We start from the raw sequence: 25,604 nt of genomic DNA on the forward strand, positions 1-25,604 counted from the left end.
TCTTTGGTGTATTGTGAAAATGTGCAATTTCGAAAGTTAATAATTAAAAAACTGAACTCTATTTTTAATTTTTGAATCTTGAGTGCAGTTTGGAAACCAACCACTTAGAAAAATACAAGACTAATTTCATAAATTCAAGCATCCCAATTGATGTAGTTTTCATTAAAAAAAAAACAGAAAACAAAAAAAACTTGTTTCTTTGTCATTTTGTATTCGCCATCTGGGTTCTTTAGTTCTTGGCAATTTTTTGAAATCAGCAACATCGAAAATATTAATATATTAAAATAATTTTCCGCCCAAGCGATGCATTTTTAGAAAAAATTAAAAAAAAAATTGCGAAAAAATTTTAGTTTGAATTAGAAAAAATTTTAATTTTATTTTTAGAAAAAATTTGCGAAAAATACTTTGCACCTTCTATTTTGAATTAAAAAAAATTTAATTTTATTAAAAAAAAAATTAAAAAAATTGTGAAATAATGTGTAACCTTTATTTTGAATTTTTGCTTCGTGAGTGCCCTTTTTCAAATCAGCAACCTCGAAAATGTATCTATTTAAAACAATTTTCAGCCGAAGCAATGCACTTTTCAGAAAATTCCTCCGCCATTTTTAAACTTACGTATGATTTTGAAAAAAGTTTAATTTTGCAATCAGCGACTTCAAAATCACAAAATTTTTAAATTTTGCAAGAATCTTCTAAATTCACGACTTTTGGCCAGCTTTTGCGGAAAACCGTTCATTATTCATTATTTTATAAAATATTTCAACAAAAAAATAATTGTAATTATTCATTAACATCTGTGTTATGTTTTTCATTTTCAAATTAATTTGTTTTCAGGTTTTATGGAAGCTGTGCTATTTACTGAAATAAATTTTCGCTCACGTAACACCAAAAATATTTTTGTACATACGTAAATCAGCCACGGTCATACACAATTCGTCGGCGAACTAGAATTCTCAATTGAATTTATTTATTATTTGGCACATTTTGTAGCATTTTGTTGATTTGTTCATATACTCGTTTGCATGTAAGAGTATTGGTGAAGGTGTATTTTTACAATATATATTTCTAGATTATAATATTTGTATGCATGCCTTAGCGATAATTTGTTGCTGCTGGCTTTTGATTAAATATCGAATTTATTTTGCAACACATAAATTTTCTACATTAACTCAAAAATTTGTTGTAGTTGTGTACAGAATTTAATTTCAACTCATTTATATGTGTGTCTATGCAGCATTTAACAATGTGTGCTTGGTATGCAGTTGGAGTTCTGGGAAAAAATTTCATTCTGTGCTTTTGATGAAATATTTGCTCTAGAGTTAACCGGTTTAATCGAGATTCTCTACAAGATTCTGAGGCTATAAATAATTAAAATCAAAATCAAAATAAATACAATCAATGCACCTGAAAATTTGCAATACATAAATAGGTATTAATTAGGTTTCCTTCATTCTTTATGCTCTCTAAGAGCTTAAAATGAGCCTCGCGTATTTTCAGCCTGAGTGGTCTTGAGAAGAAATATCGAAGAAGAAATAAAATAATTTAAGCCTAGATATTGAAATCCTGCCTCCTCTTAGAGATGAAAAAATGCATAGCCACTGAGAAAGAATCGGTAGAATTTCCACTAACTTCACAGCAAAATATTTGGCTTACCAATGTTTATGAATATGAAGGATTCTTAAGTTAATGGATCTATCATATATAGCTTATGGGAGTAATGCTAACGCTTGGGATCTTGCAAATTGAATAATTTTCTCTGGAAGCCGAATCTCTTGATGGTCGCTCAAAAATCATCGACTAATATCATAAGCATAGCTCTGGTGAAGGCAAAAAAGTAGACTGGACTGACCCAGTAAATTAATGCTGAGGAATCGATCTGAATTGTCAATGCTTAGTGACCATCTTGGGTACATAAACAAATTCCGAAAGATGGGGTTTTTCGTATTCTAACTGCTACGCATAAGGAGAAAGGTGTTTGTTTTTGCCTTATAAAGGGTGGTTAAGTTTCAAGGGCCGGTGTTGATTTTGAAAAAAATATAAGTTTTTTAGGAAATTATTGCCATTTCTCTTTATTATGATAATAATAGTATGGCTTAATTACGCACGCAACAAAATATCGGCTCAATGGTCGCCGCGGCCTCGGCGGCACAGCTCCATCCGATGGTCCAAATTTTCGATGATGCTCAGGCATAATTGAGGTTCTATGCCGTTAATGTGCCGAATTATCTCATCCTTTAGCTCTTGAATTGTTGCTGGCTTATCGACGTACACCTTTTCTTTCAAATAACCCCAAAGAAAGAAGTCCAACGGTGTCGTTGACGTTTAGGCGTGGTTCACATTCAACATCGGCCCTTAAAATTTAATAAGGGTGTTATTTCATTTCACTTTCATTTTATTTTTAATCTTTGAAGCTTACTCCATCAAGTATGACCCAGTAGCTAAGCAAAAGCCGATAATATCGAATCCAGAAAGTGTTGGTCCACCTACTACAGTGAGGCAACAAAAGTCAGCGTTAAATTAATTATGCCCATCTCAGAGTTGCCACTTATAGTTGTTATTCCTCTAAAAGCCAATTAGAAGGTAACTGCTTAATGGTATACTGTAATTTGCGTGCCACAAGTTTTCGCAAGCTTCATGAGAAACCAGAAAACTATGTATTGCATGAAAAGTCCTAATAAAGTGTGACAATGCACTCAACAAAGTGGCCACTCATAGCCACTCAGTCTAACTAATTTGGGTACCACGACATGAGGGACACGAAAGAAACGAGAAGGCAGACTTTTGTGCCAAAAAAGAGGCAGAAGGGCTATTTATTGGGCCAACCCCATTTTCCAGCTTTAACAAAAATAATAAAAAACAAGAAACCAAAAAAATGGATCCAAAATAAAATCACGGAACACTGGAATGGCACAAGCGGCCTTATTCACTCCAAAAAGTTTTTGAACTTCAATGCCAACAGAAAAAAATCGGCTCTAACTCTAGATAAAAAGGGACTCAAATTACTCTGCGGAGCACTTACAGGTCACTTTGCCTGTGATAAACACTTTAACACAATAGAATTATCTAGTACAAGATTATGCAGGTTCTGCTGTGATGAAGAAAAGTCTATGGAAAACTTAATCACCAACTGCGACGCATTAGGCTACAGAAGACACAGAATCCTGGGCTCATACCTACTAGAGGAGGAAGACCTATAATTGCTCCCTCCTAAGGAGCTGGTTCGATTCCTCGGTATACTAAATAGTTATAATTAAGTAATTAGAGGTACACAATAGATCAATCTGGTCGCGGTGCATAAAGACCTTAGCCTAACCCGTACAACCATTACCATTGCCATTGCATGCCTATTTTATTGCATTATGATAAAGTGCAAGGACAAATTGCTCAAAATATAAACCACGTTTTTGTGTTCTTAGCGATTGAAGAAATAGCCAGTGTCATATTTCTCAGATCTAGCGCAAAGAAAAAAAATTGAGGAAAAGGTATCCGGAAATAATAATGTAAATAATGCCAATCTTATGTATCTATACAAAGGAATCCTGAGGTTTTAATATACATTCTGTCAGAAAATATTGGGAATTGCTCATTTAAATAGCGCGCATTACACATACGAGAATGTTTAATTTTTTTTTGGTATAATGTTGGTACAACTGTCCTTGTTTGAGCGTGAATGTGGCTGAATGGCGCTATCCACATGAGCCAAAATCCAAAAAACCACTTGAAAATGATGATTTGAGAGAAATGCTTTCAAGGTTTTCTTAGGCCGTGCGAGACACCTGGAAGAGATACGTGAAAGTCATATATATAGGTATAGAAGCATATTTTCTGCTCTGGTCTGATTTTCGTAAAGCGTTTTTTGAAATATTATATTTTCAGAAAATGCGAAAAAATTAAAAAGAAAAAACTTTTTCTTTGGTGAAAAAAACGTAGAAAAGAAATTTTTTTTTTTTTTTAATTTCAATTTAAATTTTATTTTTTTTAACTTTTTTTTATTTTTTATTTTAAAAACATTAAAAACAAATATTTTTGTTTGAAAAAAACAAAATTTAGAAAAAAAATTAAGAAAAAAATTTCAAAAGAGTTAAAAAAAAAATCTTTTCACAATTAAGAAAAAAAAAAATGTTTCCACAAAAAAATTAAGAAAAACAAATTGTTTTTCTTTATTAATTTAAATAAATTCAAAAAAAATTTTTTTCTTTGAAAAAAAAAAAATCACAAAAAAAAAAATTGAATAAAAAAATTAAAAATTTGAGAAAAATTTAGAAACAAAAAGTTTTTCACAATTAAGAAAAAATTGTTTTTTCACAAAAAAAAATTAAGAAAAACAGTTTTTTCCTCTTTTTTTTTAAATAAGAAAAAATCGAAAAAACATTTTTTTTCTTCGAAAACAAATTGAGAAAAAAAAATTTTAATAAAAAAATTAGAAAAAACAGTTTAAAAAAAAAAATTTTCACCAAAAAATTAAGAAAAAAAATTTTTTGCTGTTCTCCTTTTAATTTTTTGTTTTTTAATTTAAAAAATAAATTAAAGAAAATTTTTTTCCAAAAAAAAAAAAAAAAAATTTAGAAGGAAAATTTGAATAAAAAAATTAAGAAAAAAATTAAGAAAAAAATTGAGAAAAAATTTAAAAAAAAATTTTTTTCACAATGAAGAAAAATATTTTTTTCACAAAAAAATTGAGAAACATTTTTTTTTTAAATTAAAAGAAAATTCAAGCAAAATTTTTTTTCTTCGCAAAAAAAACTGTGAAAAACAATTTGAATAAAAAAATGAAGAGAAAAAGTTTGATAAAAAATTAAGAAAATAAAATTTTTTTAACAATTAAGAAAAATTTTTTCACAAAAAAATTAAGAAAAAATTTTTTTTGTTGTGTTTTTTTTTTGTAATTTAAAAAGAATTCAAACAAAAACTTTTATTCTTCGAAAAAAAATTGAAAAAAAAATTTTGAATAAAAAAATTAAAAAAAAAAATTTGAGAAAAATTAAGAAAACAAACTTTTTTCACAATTAAGAAAAAAAATTAGGAAAAAAAATTTTTGTGTTGTTTTTTTTTTAATTAAAGAAAAACTAAAAAAAAAATTTTTTTTCGAAAAAAATTAGTAAAAAAAATTGAATAAAAAAATTAAGAAAAAAAATTTGAAAAAAAAAAATAAAAAAAAAAAAATTTTAACAAGTAAGAAAAAATTTTATATATAAAAAAAATTAAAAAATGTTTTTCTTCGAGAAAAAAAGTGAGAAAAAAATTAAGAAAAAAATTTTTTTTCACAATTAAGAAAAACAAATTTTGTTTCACAAGTGTAGCTAATTCCTTGATATATCCACCTTAGAACGCGTCGCCGCTATCAAAGATTAATGGAACCTAATGAAATACCGGTGCAATTTTTAGCTGAACGAGCATTGAGTAAAATACATACCGGATGTATTCAATAATAATTTGCTTCTCTTTTCAAACTAAAATTTTTTCCTATTTAACAATAACGTAAAATTTGTGAGCACTGCGAACTCAGTTTAGTACATTGAGGATAATCGTGCGAACATATTTACAGTGTACATTGTCTAGACTTAAAGTATTTACAATATCAGGGGAGGCGTGGATTCTACTTCATAAGCATTTCTTATAAATCATACAGACATATATATACTTTTTAATATTTAACAAATCGCTCGTAATACTGCGTTTGGCTGACTATTCTTTCATATTTTATTTAGCATTTATATACCATTAATACATTTCTTAAACATACATACGCAAGTATTTCATACCTTCACTAATACAAATACTTCTGCAAAGCATTTTGTTATTATTTTATATTTTTATTTCGGTTTTTCTTCTATTTCATAGCTAAACTATTCATATTTCACTTTAAAGTTTGCTGGGTTATTTAACTTCAAAGGCCGCCAAGCAACTCGTAGCTATGTCAGCTGCTAAAAAATACAGTCAACAGTCATTGTCATAGAAACACATTTCGCTAGAGAGGTAACATTTAACTCAGTTATTCATTCTTTGCTTTCTGCTAAATATTTTTATATTCCAATATCTGATTGCATATTTTAATTACTTATTTTTTGTCATTAATTTTTATCTTATTACATTTATTTATTGAGCCGCGCTATTACTTATAATACCTATTATGTTTGTTTGGTTTTATTATTTATTTTATTTCTTTATTTGTTTACTTCGCATTCGCTTGTCTTCGGTGAAGCTATAAATTGTCTGAACTTTGTCTTCTTACCGTTGTAACTGCTGCAGTTTTTATTGTTGTTTTTGTGACAGTCGCTGCAAGCGACACCAGCAGCGTCAGCACCAGCATATATATTGTATTTTGCCGCCTACTCAGCGTTTGACTTCCGCTTTGCAGGTCCGCATCGCTGCCACGCTCCTTGTAGAGGCGTCCGTTTTGATTGCGTGAGCCATCCTCGTGGCGATTATCTTTGAGTGTGGCATCATTTTTCTATAGAAAAGGAGTATAAAAAATACAATTTTAAGGCGGATGGATGATGTATAATAAGTGATGGAGTTAGCAAAAAAAGTAATACAGAGAGGAAAAAAAAAATTAAAAAAAAAAAAAATTTAATAAAAATGTCTATTGACGATTTGCCCATATTGAGAAATGTATTTTATTGAAGATCAAATGAATTTATTACTGTTTGGTTAGCTTAAAGAGAGTGTTCTTCTTGATTGGCGCGATAACAGCTTACGCGATTTTGACCAAGTTTAACAAAGTGCGTCAATCATTTTTTTCTCGTACTAACCGGTGCCAGTTGGAAACACCAAGTGAGGCCAAGCCTTCTTCTTCCTCTGTTACCACCAGCTGGTACTGCATCAAATACTTTCTGAGCCGCAGCGTTTGTATCCATACGGACGACATGACCCAGCCAACGCAGCCGCTAGACCTTTATTTGCTTCGCTGTGTCTATGTTGTTGTAATGCTCATACAGCTCATTGTTCCAACGCCTACGATACTCGCCATCGCCAACGCGCAAAGGTCTAAAAATCTTCTGCGCCATACGTTAGGACGGGCATGATCAGATTTTTACAGAGTGTTAGTTTAGTTCGTCGCGAGAGGACTTTACTACTTAGGCCAAAGTGGCACTTTTTGGCTAGAGAGATTCTCTTCTGGATTTCACTGCTGAGAGTGGTTGACCGATAATAACGCGGAGAATAGGAGGGTTGAATGAGTGAATGAAAATGGGGCTTACAATTCGTCATCGTATCACCATCGAACCTTCTACTCATCACAGTACCTCACCTAAAACCAGTTCTCTTTATAAACCTAAGCCTTTTGAGCCTGACGAAAGCCTTTCTTCCAGGCGAGATATCTCATAGTTCCTAGCGTTATGGCATCACATTCGAGCAGAAGGTGTGCTGGAGTCTACGAGGAGTGATCTCAGAAACGAGAAAAGTCATTGGATCATTAGTTTGCTCTTAGAGAGTTTTATGAGTGAACTAATTCTCATTTGATTATATCCCTTTAGTAGGGATTTCGCCTAGCGTAATCCCAAAGTTTAATGTTAGCTTCATTTCTAACGCTCTCCTTCTTTGATAGGGAAGAACTCTGGTCCTATTAGTAGCGAGCCTCTAGCCTCTCTAACCAGTGCATCCGCTACTTCTTTCCCAGTACAGGGACTCATTTCCCAGCAAATTTAATTTATTGATATACTCAAGTACTAATGAGGACTTAACCTCAAAGGATGACAACGCTTTGAGTGTCGCCTGACTGCTGCCTGAAATAGAAATTCGCTTATTCAGGAGGTTCCTGTCTAAGTTGATTTCTGTACATAGACACATGATATACACTTCCGCCTGGACGATGCTGGGAAAACTACCCATCATCTCTAGGTAGCTGGGTAAGTGAGAGCTTCAGGCTCAATGCGCTCATGTTCTTCGATGGTATTACTTCTCCTTTACCAACACCTTCAATAGTCATGTTCAACAGGGTGTGCTTGGTCCTGAGTGAGGGATGTCGTGCAGGGTCGTGACTAGGGGTCGCGGGGTTGTTATGCTCGTCAAAATATTTCTAGAAATTCTGAATAAAAAATGTGGCGTTTTAACGAAGATTTGTTCATTTTTTTATATGGTACGTATTGAACTATATTTTTATAAAACAATAAAAAAGAAATAATATAATAAATAAGAAATAAATAAATTGTGCAAACTCGTCAATAGTTCACTGCAGGTCCTCAATGCTTAAACAAAAAAAAAAAATTGATTCTGTTCGAACTCAACACTTACCGCAACTTCGTTATCATCTTCTCGTTGATTTTTCTTTCCAGGTCTCTCCATTTCTGTAAAGAGAATTTCAATTGTATCCATTAGACCTTCGAATCTTACGGCAGGTAAGAGAAAATGAAAGGTTAAAGGTCATGCGTTTACAAAATCCCTATTAAGTGGTGTGTGGTAGTCAGAATTTAAAAAAATTGGATTTTTTTACATTTTCTTAAAGTATGATATCTTAAAAAAATTGTGTGACAATTTTAACAAAGGGCACTAGGGCGCTCCGGAGCAGATAGCAAAACTTTAAATGCGTTTTTCTCAAAACTATGTTTTTTGAACTGATGATCAGTGTAACTTAAAAACCGCTTAGTAAATTTCAATAAAATGTATACTGCTGTTGAAAAACATAAAAAACTGGTGCGATTTTTCTTTCAAAATTTCGATTTTTTTAAACAATTAATTGTCTGGTTTTTTCTCGAAAATCTGAAAAACATTTCCTGACGCCGCCATATCGTTAATTTCGAAAAAAAAATCTTCCATCAGGCACAAGATTTGCTATTAATAAAACTAATTTCTCTTGTCCGATTGGTTTTAGATGAATTTCCACTATCACTATCATTATTTTTGTAAAATTAAGCAACTGACTAGCAAAAATAAAAAAAAGATTGAAAATCATCATATTTTCGGGCCTCTGACTACCCCTAACCTCTTAAATTATTTTTGTAAGTATTTTATTGTCACTCTATCCCCAAAAGTATTCTCTACTTCAATAGACAATTTTAATTTATCTCCTATACACTCACCATACAATCGTATCGTTCCTTCCGTGTCGCCAATACTATTCTTCGAGATGCATTTGTAACCACCAAAATCACTGGTCTGTAAGCGCCTGATATGCAAAATCATCTCAATGGCGTACATATTGTTTTCCTTTTCGGTGAGGACATACCGATCGCCAGCAATAATCATTTCACCTGAGAAATAAAATTAAATACAAAGAGAAATTTTGAAATCCTGACAAATCCAAGAAAAAATGTGTTGGTCAAAGCAAAACTAATGCTGCAGATAAAAGAAAAATTTAATAAAAAGTAGTAGAACCCATCCAAGTAGTGCAGAGAACAAAAGCGAAAAAAGTCGCCCCAACAACGTTGCTGCACGTCAGTTGAATGAGTTAGACATTTTCAGCTCGTTTTAGAGTGACGATGAAGTGTCACGTAGAAAATGACATGACACTCAGCAGTGGGGGCCAGTGGTGTGACAAGTGAAGAGTCGAGTTGGTCAGTTCATGAAAGCAGTCAGTCACTCACTCATTCAACTGCTGGAGTGCCGAAAATTGCACGTTGCAACTTCATTTATTCGATGGCACGAAGTCAATAAGCTGCAAATTGTTTGTAGCGTCAAGTTGGCAGATTGCATGTTGCACTTTTTCTCAATCCTCAAGTTTATTTGGTGATTGTGATTTTCTTTCTATTTTTACTGCTTTTGTTATTTGGAATTTGGGTTGTAAAACCTTAAGCTTTGCTGAAGTTTTTTTTCGTTCTGTTTGTTTGCTATTTTGTATTGCTTGCTTACCATTTTCTCGTTGCCAGTAGTTGATAGCTTTCGGTGATGCTTCCACATTGCAGACCAATGTGACATCGGTTAAAACGGGCGCACCAACCAATTGATTTGGAACTTGTACCAATGGATGAACTGGAAATGAGAACAGAAAGAAGGAGTGTAAAAATATTCTTTAAATCTAAAGTTTTTTAAAATATATGTTTAAAAAAGTAAAAAGTGATAGATTTAAAATTAAAATTTTTTTAGATCTACCGTCTTTTTCCGAAAATAAGACACTGTCTTACTTTCGTTTTTTGCATCAAAATATGCGCTGGGCTTATTTTCGGGGGAGGGCAAAAATAAAAGTATATCTAAATATTTTTATTTAATATTTATTTTACACAGAATACAGAAATTTAAATTTATTCAATTACAGTCTACTTTACTTCTTCTAGAACATCGTCATAAATTAAATTCGGAATTATTTTCTGATTTTCTTCCAAATCCATTTCCTATTGAACCATTGGTCGGGATCTCTCATGCCTTGCGATTTAGCTACCTTTAAATGAATACTTCTTGCCTGAGTAACCGGTGCATAGGAAACATCTCTGTCAGTTATTTTGTCCAATGAATTTTTTACCCACACAACTTCTTCTGTTACAAAATTACCTCGATGATTTCTCACCATTCTGTTTTCACTATATTCATTGATTTCCATCCACAAATGATCTTTGAAGTGTCTGGAGGTAACTAGTCATTCCTGCCGGAATCATTATTTGATCAATCTTCCTCTCAGCAAGAAAGTTTTTCATGTCTTTAGTGCGGTGAGTACTGGCTGAATCCCATAGGCAGGTAGATAAAATGGCAAAAGTGCCACAGGCACACTTCAAGTAGCACTTCCGTGCCGTTTTGATACCATAATGTGGACCATTATCTGTGCAAAGAATAATTATTGGGAAGAAAAAACCGTCTACAGCCAACCAGTGCTGTTGATGTAGTGGCGGAGAGAAAAGGGATCTAGGCTGGAGAATTTCTTCAAGTCATCCCCACAGGGCATGCTAAGGAATCTCAACCGCCTAGCCGCCAGAGCCGGACATTTGCAGAGAAAGTGCTCAACAGCCTCTTTCTCTGTAGGATCCCACAGCTTCTGCAATAGGGGTTGCACTGAATTCCAAGCTTCTCCGCATGAGTACCGATCACCCAGTAACCAGTGAACACCGCAATGAGTTTGGAAATTGAAGGGCGGGGGATTCCCATCACCTTAAGCGTTCTGTTGCTATCATATTGAGGCCATATTGTTTTCGAAATAGCGCACGATGAGACAGACCTCCTCTTAGTCTCTTAGAAAGAAATTGTGTAGTTTCCCCTTAACAACGGACAAAGGGACACCGATGTCTGCAATGGTCGGTTCTACGTTACCGGAACGACCCGGATTTATATCCGGCCAAGGACTGTCTCTTCAGCAGCGTTCCCCATATATGTATGGGAAATGTTTATGTTGCTACAACAACATAGGGACAGCTGGAACCAGTTCTGCCAACCCCTTCCTGGCAAGTTCGTCGGCAATTTCATTTCCCTTTATATTCCTGTGCCCAGAAATTCAGATAAGGGAGATGTTTCCTGCTCGATCGAGATGTTTGAGTTCCTCCTTACAAGAGTTCACCAGAAGAGAGCTGCAATACGGCGACGACAGTGCCTTGATCGCAGCTTGGCTATCGGAAAAAATATTAATTTCTCCAACAGCGATCTTGAAGCATTTTGCATGCCGGCAGGATCGCGAAGACCTCTGCTTGAAAAAAGCTACTCGTTTCCGGCAGTTTAAAGGAGACCGAAATGCTGGCTGATTTAGAGAAAACCCTCGCTCCCACTCCAGATTCCATTTTAGATCCGTAAGTGAAAACAGAGGTACCTGTATCCGTGCCGACTCTCCCCTCCTTCCAGTCTTGCCTGCTCGGAAAGATAGCCCTAGCACAACCCTCAAAACAAAGAGAGATCAGTGCGAAGAATAGAGAAGGAAAGGGAGATCTGCTTCAAGATGCTACTATGTCCTACAGTAAATTATCTCCAGAGGCGAATGGCTGAATCCCATGCTAGTAAATTTTTATTCTACAGCGGTGGTAGCATAAAACCAGCCCACTTTCTTATAACTGCTTGGGTGCACTAGGTTTTTCCACTTTCAATGACATAAATTCATGAAACACGTTGAACCTGTTCTTTTTCACCTTTAGTAATTAAAAAATGACGATACTTTCTTGCTATCTGGACGAATCGCCAAAATACAGGTACAATCGTAACCGGTAGAAGGATCGTAAATTGACGAAGAAGCCTTGTGGTGGACTGTTGTTTGAGCTCTTTGGACTAGCAATACCGCGGTCTCATCCATAGCAATCATGTTGGCGAGTTGGTATTTAGAAAAATCGATAACATCAACAAAAAGCTTAAACGCAAGTGCATGCTTAACAACTTCTTTGTCTTCCTGCTTAAACAATGTTGTTGATCTCCTTAGAGACAGTTCATATCGTTTAAGGAAGTTGTCCAACCAGTGTGACGATGCTTTAAATTCTTCTGTGGATATATCAAACTCAATTGCTGTTTCAAAGGCAAATTGTTGAATATCAGCCTTGCGCACAACCAATCCTGTAATCCATTCCCAGCTGCAATTTTCCAAATCAGAAAAACGGCTGCCGACCTCATTCAAGTCTGCGTTTGTTCTCATTTCCTTAGTTCACCAGTTGACACAGGTAATCGTAGTCTGCTCGCCATTTACGGGCCATACGGAGATCCATCATCTCTTCTTGACAGAAGATTTACACCCCTGGAATCTTCCACGATTTCCTTTTTGTACTCTATAGTAATAGCTTTTTTAACGAATTCTTTTTGTCACATTATTTTGACACACATAAATTGTTTGAGCTACTAACTCGAGAGAAACCAATATATAATACACCCATGTAGATCGTTCCCATGAGAGTCGGTTCGACGTAACTGGAACGACCCGGATTTATATACGGCCAAGTACTGTCACTTCATCAACATTCCCCGCACATGTATGGATAATATTTATACAGCATCAACAACAACACCAACAACAAGAACATACCAACGTATAATAAACCAAAGGATGCCTTCTGATTGCTCCACTGAAACATCTCCACAACTTCCTGGCACATCTCCACAACCTCCAGCAACATCTCCTATCTTCCGGTTAAGGAGCACAGTAAAATGCTCAGCACCAATTCTCGCTAGGCTGTTATAGCAGAAACCACCTCTGCATGACACTTATTGGAGGCTAATCTACATCTCTGGCAACTCACTAGACATCTCTTCAACCATACTGACAAGATCCAGGATCGCACAAAACTAGAACTACTGAACCAGACAGTGCCCCTTGGGGGAGCCTGTTATCCCTAGAGGGCGCGTCCCCAGGTGGTGGATAGGGGAACACCTCCCAGATATGGAAGGTAGGAGAGTAGGTCTCCCGCGAACCACACAGGCCGAAGACGTAAACTTCGTTAAAAAAACTCCCTCAACCCAAGGTGTGATGCGACCCGTGCCTATTGGGTGGGTTTGGCAGCCGGGGGATTAAACAAGGCTGTCTTTGAACGGAGCCCTCCTGATATCAGGCCGCCTCAGGTTGTAACGGTGGCCTTGCCATGGTATGGGGCGCTGCCATGGTCGACCGGTTATTTCCCCTAATTCCTCCTTGGTCACCGCGCATGGCGACATGCGCAGCCCCTTAGGCGGGGCAGGTGACCGTACGAACCAGAATAATGAAACCAACAAAAAAACCAAAATCGGATAGCGGCGAGAAACAGACGGACAAAGTGACGGAAAGACAAACGGACGCACTGACAGCACAAGACAAACAAACGGACACACAAACTAAGCTACAGGACAAGCAATCGGTCACCCATGACAAACTGGGGATCGGATCTTCCACGGAGGATGAGCTCCTGGCCTCCAGCCAGGAAGCAGTTGAGGGTAAAGCTGTGGGCCACAGCACGCCAACAACAATAAATAAACCGACAACATCCGCTAAAGCCATGGGGCAAAAGCGTGCCAATAAAGGCCCATCAAGGTACAAGCTCTACCAGAGGTCTCTCGCTATCCTTGGCAGGATTCGTAAGAACGAGACCGAAGGTAAAGCTCATCCCAAAGATGAGGCTGACAAGGCAAGGTGTCAAAAGGTGGTGGACGAATATCTGGCATTCCAAACCGCCCGAAAGACAGAGGCCAAGAAACGTAACCGTTCGCAAGACGAAAACAAAAGGGCAGCAAAGAAGCACAAGATCTCAGATCAGGGTGCGGTTGTCCCCACACTTACCAAACAGTTCAGTGAGGTGGCACGGGACCACCTTCAAATGGCACTGGTGGACGAAACTTCCAACCGCGGCAAACCTGTGCTTGAAAAATGGTCGGAGATTGAGGCACGGTTGTCTCGCATAATCGTCGACCATGTCATGGCGAACCCGGAGGGTCAATCGCCAGGTTTCGACTCGGTGGAAGTGGTTCGCGGTTGCCGGGTAATCAAATGTGATGACCAGTACTCATTGCATTTCCTGAAAAAAGCGATTGGCGAAATTCAGAACAGCTGGGATGGCTTGAGGCTCAAGCTCATTCTAGCTAGCGAGATACCACGAAGGCCGAGGGCTCGCATCTGGATACCAAACATGGAGTTTGAAGCCAATCAGCTGATTCCCTATCTCCAGGCTCACAACCGCGCAGTGCCGATGGCCGACTGGTCGATCATCAAAGCGGAGGCTCCGCAAAAGCACAGCGTGTCGTTCCTCCTTCAAATTACAGAAGAGAGCCTTGAACCACTGCAAAAAGTGGAAAATAAACTTCGGTTCGGCATACGGAAGGCCCAGCTGAAGATATTCCGTTCTGCGAATCCGGAGGAGGAGCAGGATGAGGTTGACGGCACCAGCGAACTGCTGACTGGCATGCAGTTAAATGACGCCGAACCTGCGGAAGCAAACCAATAAAAATGGTTTTAAAGGTTGTCCAAATTAACCTGGAGCATTCACAAACTGCAACGGACAACCTAACCGTTCTCCTAGGGGAGGAGAACGTTGACATAGCCTTAATTCAGGAACCCTGGGTGCGGAGCAACGAGGTGAAGGGGTTCCCTGGAAGAAACTACACTCTGTACTATAAGCGTACTCAAGGTAACCCTAGATCATGTATTGTAGCCAAAAAACACTTAAACATATTTTTAATCCCATCATACAGTTCACAGGATGTGACAGCCGTTGAGGTGGAAGCTGCTGACGGTGTCAGCATCACACTTGCATCCATCTATATGGCACATGATCGGCCAGCACCGCCCGAGGAGGCTTGTGGGCTTGTGCTTGAAGCAACCAGAAACAAAACCCTGCTACTCGGATGCGACGCCAACGCGAGGCATGCGCTGTGGGGAAGCTCTGAGACAAACGACCGAGGTGAGTCTTTATATAATTTTATTATTGATACTAACTTATCGGTATGTAACAGGGGTAACACTCCCACTTTCACCTTTCCCAGTACGGAGTACTTCAGAGGATGGGAGGAAGTGATTGATGTTACTCTACTGTCTGAAAATAGCTCAGTAAGGGTAGATAATTGGAGGGTATCCAATAAAAGGTCATTTTCTGATCACAGTTGGATCCTCTACGATTTGGATCTTAAGGTAGATCCACCCCTACCGTATCGAAATCCTTTAAGAACCAACTGGAAGAGGTTCAAAAATGCAGTAAACAATAGGTTAGGAGAGACTCCTATCTCTCAAATCACTCTCACGGAAAACCTTGAGAGTAGGGTCATAACACTGGGAAAGGCATTTAGTAGGGCCTACAAAACGTCCTGCCCCATAAAATTTAGCAAAAAAACTCACCCTCCTTGGTGGAGCAGTGAGCTCTTAAAACTAAGGGAAAAATCTAGATCAACGTTTAACCTCAGCTACTCGACGGGAAATTGGGAATTGTACAGAGAAAGTCGGAGACAGTACAAAAAGGCAATCAGGGCCGCCAAAAAAGAGAGCTGGAGGGAATTTTGCTCGTCAATCGAATCCACCAGGGATTCTGCTAGGCTCAGCCGTGTTCTTTCCAAAGACCACTCAATGGCTTCTTGGGTCAAGAAACCTGATGGAACTTGGACTGCTACAGCAGAGGAATCGCTAGAGCTTCTGCTAAACACGCACTTTCCGGGATGCAGCGCTTACGAAAGTGAGAGGGGAAACATTAGGCGGAGCCAATATAATCCACAGCATCTTGCAAATGAAATTATTACCAAAGAAAAAGTTGCATGGGCAATCAAATCTTTCTCACCCTTTAAATCTCCGGGGCCAGATGGGATCATTCCAAAGATGCTACAGGAAACCTTGGACTGTATCCTACCATGGCTAGAGGAAATTTTTAAAGCGTGTTTAAACTTAGGTCATATTCCAGATAGCTGGAAACTAGTCAAGGTCGTCTTCATACCAAAAGTAGGTAGAAGAGGACATGAATCAGCGAAGGACTTCAGGCCAATCAGTCTTTCGTCCTTCCTGTTAAAAACCTTTGAAAGACTTTTGGATATGCACCTCAGAAGCTCTTTGGAGAGCTCTGGTATATCAACTGCACAACACGCATACCTTAAAGGCAAATCTACGGAGACAGCACTTCACGAGGTAATCCGAACTATAGAGGGCTCTCTAGAGAGCAAACATTATACCATGGCGGCGTTCTTGGATATCGAAGGCGCCTTTAACATGTTAGCACAGATGCCATCCAACGGGCGTTGATAGACCTGGAGGTGGACAGTTGCGTTAGTAACTGGGTCATCTCCATGCTAGAAACCAGGATCATCAAAGCTAATATGGGTAATATCAACATAACCAAGAAGGTCCACGGGGGCACTCCACAAGGAGGAGTATTATCTCCACTTCTTTGGCTATGTGTGATCAGCAAAATCTTAATAAAACTTGACGGAGGTGGGGTAAAAGTGGTGGCGTACGCTGATGATGTGGTGCTAATGGTGTCAGGACTGTGTCCAAATACGATCAGTGGGATCATCCAAAGGGCGTTAGGCGAGCTTAACTCTTGGGCCACAGGATGTGGGCTAAGTTTAAACCCGCGTAAAACAGAACTTATGCTTTTTACCACCAGATACAAGGTACCAACTTTCACCCTACCAAATATCAACGGACAAACTCTGTCACTATCAACCAGCGCAAAGTACTTAGGAGTAATTCTGGACTCCAAACTTAGCTGGAAGTTAAACGTCAAAGAACGGGTAAGGAAAGCAGAAATTGCTTTATATGCCTGCAAACGTATGCTTGGAAGAAGATGGGGTCTTCAACCTAAGCACACATTATGGCTGTATAAGGCGGTTATACGACCAATTTTAACGTATGGCTCGGTAGTTTGGTGGAAAGCTCTAGAGAGAGAGTACAATACCAAATTACTCGGCAGAATACAAAGATCAGCCTGTGCAATAACGGTCGGTGCAATCAGATCATGTCCTAGAGAGGCTCTCAATGCACTGACACACGTTATTCCAATAGACCTACATATAAAGAAGACGGCAACCATGAGTGCATTTAGGTTAAATGAAGCGGGTCGCTGGAAAGAAAAAACTTATGGTCACGCTAGTCTATTATTGCGACAAACTCAGTTAACCTCGGTGAGGACTGACTACATCGTCCCGATGGCAACGTTCAATAGGAATTTTGCCACACTATTTCCATCTAAAAAAGAATGGAATAAGGGATTCTCTCTAAACAACTTCGATACCACAGTCTATACAGATGGCAGTAAAATGGATTGTGGTGTCGGAGCTGGTATATATTCTCAGAGACTTGGAATTGAAAAATCTGTGCGTCTCCCTAATACCAGTAGCGTCTTCCAAGCGGAAGTACTAGCAATTGGGGAAGCCTGTAGGTTACTAATCGCAGATTTCTCTTTTAAGGGCAATATCGCTATTCTCTCGGATAGCCAAGCTGCAATCCAGGCGCTGGATGCGACTATAACAACCTCTAAAGTGGTGGAGCAAAGTAGGAATAGCCTCACCAACTTGAGTGAAAACCATAGCGTAACCTTAATTTGGGTCCCGGGACACCGGAACATAGAAGGTAACGAAAAAGCTGATGAACTGGCAAGAGGGGGATCTGCCATGAATAGCGCTCTTGCAGTACCAGTACTCACTCCACTAGGTGCGGTCAAGAATGCAATTTCACTAAAATACCTTCGAATTGCAGAGTGTAGATGGAGAGACCAGACGAAATGCAAAATCAGCAGAACGTTATGGCCCACCTACAACCTCAAGCAATCGTCGACATTAATAAACATGAAACGACGGGACACCTGCAGACTTACGGCAGTCATAACTGGCTTCTGGTCTATCGGAGAACAAGCCGCCAAAATGGGCATCCCTCACAACACATACTGTCATAGTTGTAAACAACCGGAGAAAAAAGAAACAATCTTCCATTTTCTCTGTGAATGCCCTGCCCTATGGAAGGACAGAATGTCAACCCTGGGCAAACCGCTGTTCGAGAGTCTCGAGCAGCTGTCTGGCTTAGACATCAACAACCTAATAAGGTTCCTAAACCGCACAGACTGGATATAGTCCTGCTGTAAATAAATGTTAAACAATTTGGTAACGAGGATGTGGCAACAAAATGGTGCGGAAGCGCTAGTTGGATTCTGGATGAATCACCACTCTAACCAACCAACCAACCAACCAGACAGTGCACATATAGGCATGAAACGGCATTCATCGTGAGTCTGTAAGCACCTTTCTAAGCTCCCGACCCCCAAATGTCGTTATCGGTGTCCAACCACCAGTCGTCGTAGATGTAGAGCTTCAGCTGCTTCATGAGATCCGCGTTATCAACCTCGATATACTCAACATATAATATGTCTGGTAAGTGAAGGTATCCCGCAAACTATTAACCACCTATTCAGGTGCTATCCAAGACCCCTCTCCCTTTACACCCAACCCGTCGAAACAGTATGTTTCCTGGGTTACCGTTAGTTGAGATAGATGTTGACGACCGGTGACTACATACACCGCACTGCCAGGGCTTGATGAACTGCTGCAGCAACAACAACAACAGACCATTGAAGCCGCAGCCTGTACATAGATCCAATATCTGCTTGCTTACAAGTCTGCTCTTGTGCGGATATTTAAGTCGTTTGAACTTGAATAAGTAGTTTTTTGTTATAAGTGGAATTTTCTTGTAGTTTTTCAACTTTTAAACGTGTGCCCTCGTACAGCCTAGGAGACTTGAACGGCCTAGCCTAGGAGACTATCGGAATTCCAATTTTTAAAACGATTTGTTATTTTAGCTCACCTGAAGCTTTAAAGCTATTTAAAAATTTGACTGGATAAACAGTTAATTCATGTCATCCAACATCCAAATCTATTGAAATATGCGTCATTTCATCTTAATTAATTTTTTCTAGAGTTAAGTGATTTTTAAAGTTCAATGCTAATTTTTCGGCTCGCAAAACCTCCTCTTTTCGGTCTGTTTCATCAATCGCTTCATATAGTGATGAAGTGGTTTAAATAAGAAGGGAGTAAAATATTGCTGCCGCCGTAGCTGAATGAATTGTAACGTGACTACCACTCGGGAGTGCGTAGGTTCGAATCTCCGTGCAAGAACAACAGTAACAGAAAAAGTTTTTCTTATAGCCGTCGCCCCTCGGCGGGCAATGGCGAACCTTCGAGTGTATTTCTGCCAAAAATATTCATTGTAGAGCATGTAAAGTTAATCATTTAAGAAATCAAACGAATTTTCATCAAATTTTCAAACTCGTAGTTAGGAAGTTTACGAAAATTCTGGGTGTTCAGTTTTTTAGTCCATGCAATTTTTATATTACTTTATGCCAGTTTAAGGTGACTCTAAATTTTCTTTGATTGCACAATACCTTCCCCAAAAAAATTTGTCTAAAATCAACGCCTTATTTACGACCAACTAAAACCAAACAATTCGCTCAAATGTACTAACTCATCTATTACCATTAGACTTACATATAAAACCAGTCGCCACTTGCAGCGCGGTGAGACTCAGGGACATAGGAAGCTGGACAACGAGATCGTACGGTCACAGCAAGATCCTCCTACAGGCACCCGCGCTGCTCAAAAACAGATCAGAATACACAGTCCCCGACCTTAACTTTCAGAAAGACTTTACGGTACGTTTTCCACCGTAAGCCGAATGGGGGAATGGAGGAAAGGAAAAGTGATTGGTAGATTCGATATAGAAATCTACACTGACGGTTCTAAGATGAACTGTGGTGTGGGAGCTGGCTTCAATTCGGAGCAACTCAACCTATCTCTGTCAATTAGACTCCCTGACTATGCCAGCGTGTTCCAGGTAGAACTTCTAGCGATCAAAGAAGCATGCAAAACGCGTGGGGAACTAGCCCCTATCCGTCCTGAAACTAATGTGTGCTGTTCAAAAATTTCGCAAGGTCCTTAATTTTGACAGAGCCAAGGTCTTCTAACTCGTTGAAGAAATGCCCTCCCGTCGCGAGTCGACGTCTGGATAGAGCAGGACAGAGACACAAAAGGTGCGGGATCGTCTCTTCCTCTTCCCCGTCTAGACAACTTCTACAGTATTCATGTGATTGCGCATCCATTTTCTCGTTAAGAGGTGCGCGGCATTTCATGGCTACCTTCGAGGTTGTCGACTGTTTTGTGAGGGATGTTATCTTCGCCTGGCTATCAGTGAAAATGTAGATATTAGATAGACTCTACAGTAGTCCGAGAGCCGAAAACTGAACGAGATCCCCAGATGTTCGGAATATAAAGGAGGGTCACGAACGCTGTAGTGGCAAGTATAGGCGGAACTGTATAGTCCATCTGTCTGGGAAGCCCCAACGAGCCATCAAGGCCTTAGACTCCAACTCCATTTCATCCAAGCTAGTCTTACAGAGTAGAGAGGAACTAGAATTACTTAGTCATTGCCTTGGAATTACTCTTATATGGGCTACCGGTCACAGGAACATACGGGGTAATGAGATAGCGGATGACCTAGCAAGAAAAGGTTCGACACTAGAAATAGCAGAGGTGGTGGCAGCTTCCACCCCGCTCAACACATTAAAAGCATCCCTTGCTTCACACTATCATGCTTCAGCCGAAAGAAGATGGAAGCAATTAACTACATGTATTACAACAAAAAACACATGGCCGTCGTACAAAATCCAAAGGACGAATGATCTGTTAGGATGTTCTCGGTCAAACATCTCACGCATCACTGCAACCCTTAAAGGCCATTGGAAAGGAGGGGATCATGCAGCTAGACTCAACCTACCCTTCAATCGCATCTGCAGAAGCTGTCAAGCGGAAGGGGTGAAGAAAAGTTTTTTCCACTACTTATGTGAAGGTCCAGAGCGAGCTAGGGTGCGTCTTCGCTCTTTCCATAAACCTTTCTTACAGCAATTTTATAAGATCTCAGACATCGAGATAAAGAATGTTCTGCTATACTGCTATACTTGAATCTGACTTAGAAAAAAAAACACAAGAACAAAATATCCTCACACGGGAACAGTGGTAGTAAAACGGTGCTTTCACTTCCACTTCAACAACAACAATAGGGCTTTTTTCTGCCTCTTGAAATTAGCTCTTTATTATTCGGCCACCGTTGCCGAATGGGTTGGTGCGTGATTATCATTCGGAATTCACAGAGAGAACGACGGTTCGAATCTCGGTGAAAGCAAAATTAATAAAAACATTTTTCTAATAGCGGTCGCCCCTCGGCAGGCAATGGCAAACCTCCGAGTGTATTTCTGCCATGAAAAAGCTCCTCATAAAAATATCTGGCGTTCGGAGTCGGCTTGAAACTGTAGGTCCCTCCATTTGTGGAACAACATCAAGACGCACACCACAAATAGGAGGTGGAGCTCGGCTAAACACCTAACAGAAGTGTACGCGCCAATTATTTATTTATTTTATTACCAAAATTCAATCAGCTATAAAACCACTTATTCCAATTTTTTATAAAAATGCGGACTAAAATATTTGAAATTTTGCTTAAAAATTTCTTAAAGTTTTTAAAATTGTGTACATAGTTTGGTACTTTAAGTTTTATGGTTTTTGTTGTAGTAGAAATTGTTTCTATACAAAATAAAATAAAAAAAAAAATAAAAATTAAAAAAAAAAATTATAGAAATATGAATCCTCACACCTTTGCAATGTGTCGCCCGGCTATTCTTTTTAGAACAGGTGCACGTATGTGAGCACTGGCAGGTTAAAAGCCCATTTTGAGATAGGATTCCATAAAATTTAAAACAAACTTACTGACTGTGTCAAATAACTACATATACTCGTACATATATGTATGTAAGCACACATGTGTGACAATTATAAATAGATAAGACTCGTCTGACAATATGGGCGAGCTGCCAGCCGACATATTGATTCTTGTGAATCTGTGGCCAAGACGTACATAAGTATAGGCATTTAAATCCATAACTTGTGTGTGCCTACCAGCGAATTCAAACCTATTTTGTGGCCAACCTCACATATATCGAAAATACAGCTAAGAAGAAGAAGTAAAACTGAAAGCAAAAGCTCAAAAAACAACACAACCGAAAATTGGCTGTATCCCCACACATCCATTAGTTGCCTAAATTTAGGCAAGCGTAGAAATTTTCTCCAGCTTCTTTTTTCGTCAAAAAGTTTTTCGCCACCATGACCAACGACAAACAAGCAGCTTGCAACAGGCAACATATGGCCAATCAGACTGATCAAGTGTTCAAATACGCTTAACACATACATACACACATATGCGCGTATATCAAACTCTATGAGCAAACAACAAAGTAACCACTTGCAAGTGCAAAGAAAATTTGCTGAATTTCTCACATACACAAGCGCATATTTTGTTCTATGTTTGACTGGATATACTATACCATATCATGTCTGTATATGTGTGTGGCTGTGTGTGAGTTTATCGCTGCTGCTCCTGCTGCTGCTGCTTTGGCCTCTGGTCAACTGCTGCACAGATCATTGTTGTCTTTGAGCCCTGTTGGTTCAACCACTTTTGTTGCTATTGTTAGCTATTTGACTTATTGACTTTTCGTTCAGTTGCCTGTCCGGTCGATGCTAAATTTTTTATGTATGAGTATTGTACAGTTTATTGCTCTTCCCCAGCACTTCACAGCTGTATCAAAATGTTGCCAGAGATTATTGGCATATAGCAACAGTGGCTTGCTTGGTTTGGTGTAGTCATATGGTGTTCTAATGTACGTTCACATGTCTACATGTGAATATGTATATATATATATATATTTCTACATGCATATGCACATGTATGTATTTTATGCTTGTAGGCAAACATGCACATTAGGGCGCGCCATTTCCTTTTTCTACTTCGTTTCGGCGACTGAAGTACTCTAATGAAAATTGTACAGAAAAAAGTCCAAAAAAGCAAGTTCCTAAAATGAATTCCGAGCCTCTTTAACTTTAATTTTAGTTATTAAGCCTTCGAAGAACAACCGCTTTTTTTACTGAATGCTAGTTTTTAGTAGTATTTTGACATTTTAAAAGAATCCATTTATTTTAGGAGAAAATGTTATGTTGCACATCAGCAACAAACAGCGTACTGAGTAAAGAAAACTGGTTACAACAGATTATATGGTTAGGTTAGGCTAGGTTGAAGAGGTTGCACACTATGGGGCGCACTCAGGCTCAAAGCCTATTGTGATGGCGCATGGGGAACTTATCCTTGTCTCTTCGAAAACCAGTGTGTACTTTTCAAAAACTTTATAAGATTCTTGATTCTGTCAGAGCTGAGGTCTTCCAAATCATTGAAGGATTGTCTACCCAAAATGGTGAGTCTGAATGGGGTGGGTTGGTGACACAAAAGGTGCGGAATCTGCAGAAGTCAAGTTTTTGCACACCCATCCTCAGAGCGTGCTTACAGATTAGGCAATGCCCCGTTATAACTGAAATCAGTGTGCTAAGAGTGTTCTTATCAGTCTTAGCAGAAGTTATGTGCGTTTAGCATTGAGAGTCGGCCCCAGCTGTTTCTGTAAGTGATTTCATTACGGCATCTTTCATTCGCTGCCCTTACAATTTTCTCAAAGATAAGCAGTTTATATGCTTGCAAGGGTATGCCTATCTTATTGTCTGTGTACTTATCGGTCAATTTTGTGCCGATTTTCGCTAGGCCATCGGCTCTGCAGTTACCCTCAATGTCACAATGGCCAGAAACCCATGGTACTGGTAAAATGACTCAGCCATCTTAGATGTGCGGCATTTCGTGGCCTTTTTGGAGATTGTCGACTACTTTGTGAGGGATTTTATCGCCGCCTGGCTATCATTAAAAATGTAGATATCATCTCCAGGTATCGTATCACACCAGTGTCACGGCTTTCATTATTGCCATTAGTTCAGCCTGAAAGACACTACAGTAGTCGGGAAGCCGAAAACTGAAGGAGAATTCCCAGATGTTTGGAATATACACCTTCGCCCACCCTGCCATTGAGTTTTGAGCCATCTGTGTATACATGGATGGACTCGCCCTGTCTTACCACGTCCCGTTCCCACTCTTCCCTGGAGGATCGCGAACGTTGTAGTGGCATGTGTAGGCGGGACTGTATAGTCCACCTGCCCGTGAGGCTCCAACATGCCATCCATGATTTTGCCGTGGCCGTAGTCTGTGTTCGACCACTTACTCAAAGTGCTTAGCCTTACTGCCGCATTGCGCGCAATGTAACTTGCCTCTAAGTGCACCGGAAGGAAGTTTAGTATCGCATATAGTGCTTTCGGTGGTGTGGTTGACATTGTACCGGTTATAAGAACAGATGTGAGCCTTTGGACCTTGTCAACTCTTTTAATGTTCACGCAGTTCTCAAGAGCATTCCACCGTAGAAGAGAAATGGTCTAACTACTGCTGTGTATAATCAGTGTATCATTCTGGGTTTTAACCCTCCTTTTTCCCAATTAGCCTTCCGCAGGAGTACAATGCCGTCGTAGCTTTGCGTACTCTCTCTCCGCGACTGTGAGCAGCTCCCAATTTGGCTTCCCATCCAGTACTAGTCCTAGATATTGAGCCCTTTCTGTTATTCTAAGGGGGTTTCGCCCTAGGAATATTTGTTGAAGAGCAGGTGTTTTGTGTTTCCTGCTGAACAGTACCAGATCTTCTAGTCCCCGACTTTTGCTACAAAGTGATAGTCTGTTGAGAGCTCTTTGTGGAAGATCACATATGAAATTATCTTACCTTTAATTTTTTCAAGTTTCTGAAGAAGATTATTGACGGTCAGGTTCCACAGAAGTGGATAGATTACACCAGCCTGAGGTGTACCACTGACCGGAAATTTGTTAATGGATGTTTCGCCCAAATATTCGCGTATCGTCCGCCCGATTACCATTCGTTCTATGAAGGAGACAAGCGCAATGTTTATAGATTACAAGAGAATTAATTAAAATCAAAATTGTTTGCTTTATTGTAGCACAGTGATATTCCACAGTTTTCGCAGAGAGTTTGTGTATTTCCTGTGCACTTGCAATGCATACGAATATTTGTCCAAATTGGTCAATGATCTAAGTGATCGTACTGACGTACTGGCTGTGGAGGTATGTGCTTCGAATGATTTAGCTCTCAACTCATTTTCATAATTGGAGTTATGTTTCGTAGTCTTCGCTGTTTTATCCATTTTGCACAGAGCTTCAGCGACATTTAAACGAAACTCAGCAGAACTCAATTGTTTCTCCGTTGATGCGCTCGCTTTGTGAACTTGTTTAGATAGAAGACAAGAATAGTTGATAACCAAATCAAGTAAATGGTAAAACAAACGAATTTGCCATCTGTTACTTCGTATAGCTATTTTTTAGCGGTCCATTATATTGTCGATCAAATCAATTCCATCCATATATGAGTT

The 25,604-nt window shown here is 38.9% G+C and overlaps 1 protein-coding gene across 1 annotated transcript in view; it reads right to left on the reverse strand.

Moving 5' to 3' along the window:
- Positions 1–3,758: 3,758 nt before the first annotated feature.
- Positions 3,759–25,604, reverse strand: part of LOC129237122 (neurotrimin) — a 63,076-nt gene continuing 41,230 nt past the window's right edge. The window contains exons 6-10 of the mRNA XM_054871592.1: positions 9,787–9,906; positions 9,018–9,188; positions 8,233–8,285; positions 6,233–6,451; positions 3,759–3,776 (exon numbers count right to left, since the gene is read on the reverse strand). Of these exons, the coding sequence (XP_054727567.1) occupies positions 3,759–3,776; positions 6,233–6,451; positions 8,233–8,285; positions 9,018–9,188; positions 9,787–9,906 (581 nt within the window). The remainder of the gene's footprint in view (positions 3,777–6,232; positions 6,452–8,232; positions 8,286–9,017; positions 9,189–9,786; positions 9,907–25,604) is intronic.

The sequence above is a fragment of the Anastrepha obliqua genome, chromosome 2 (genome assembly GCF_027943255.1).
Source record: "Anastrepha obliqua isolate idAnaObli1 chromosome 2, idAnaObli1_1.0, whole genome shotgun sequence".
Taxonomy (NCBI): Eukaryota; Metazoa; Arthropoda; class Insecta; order Diptera; family Tephritidae; genus Anastrepha; species Anastrepha obliqua.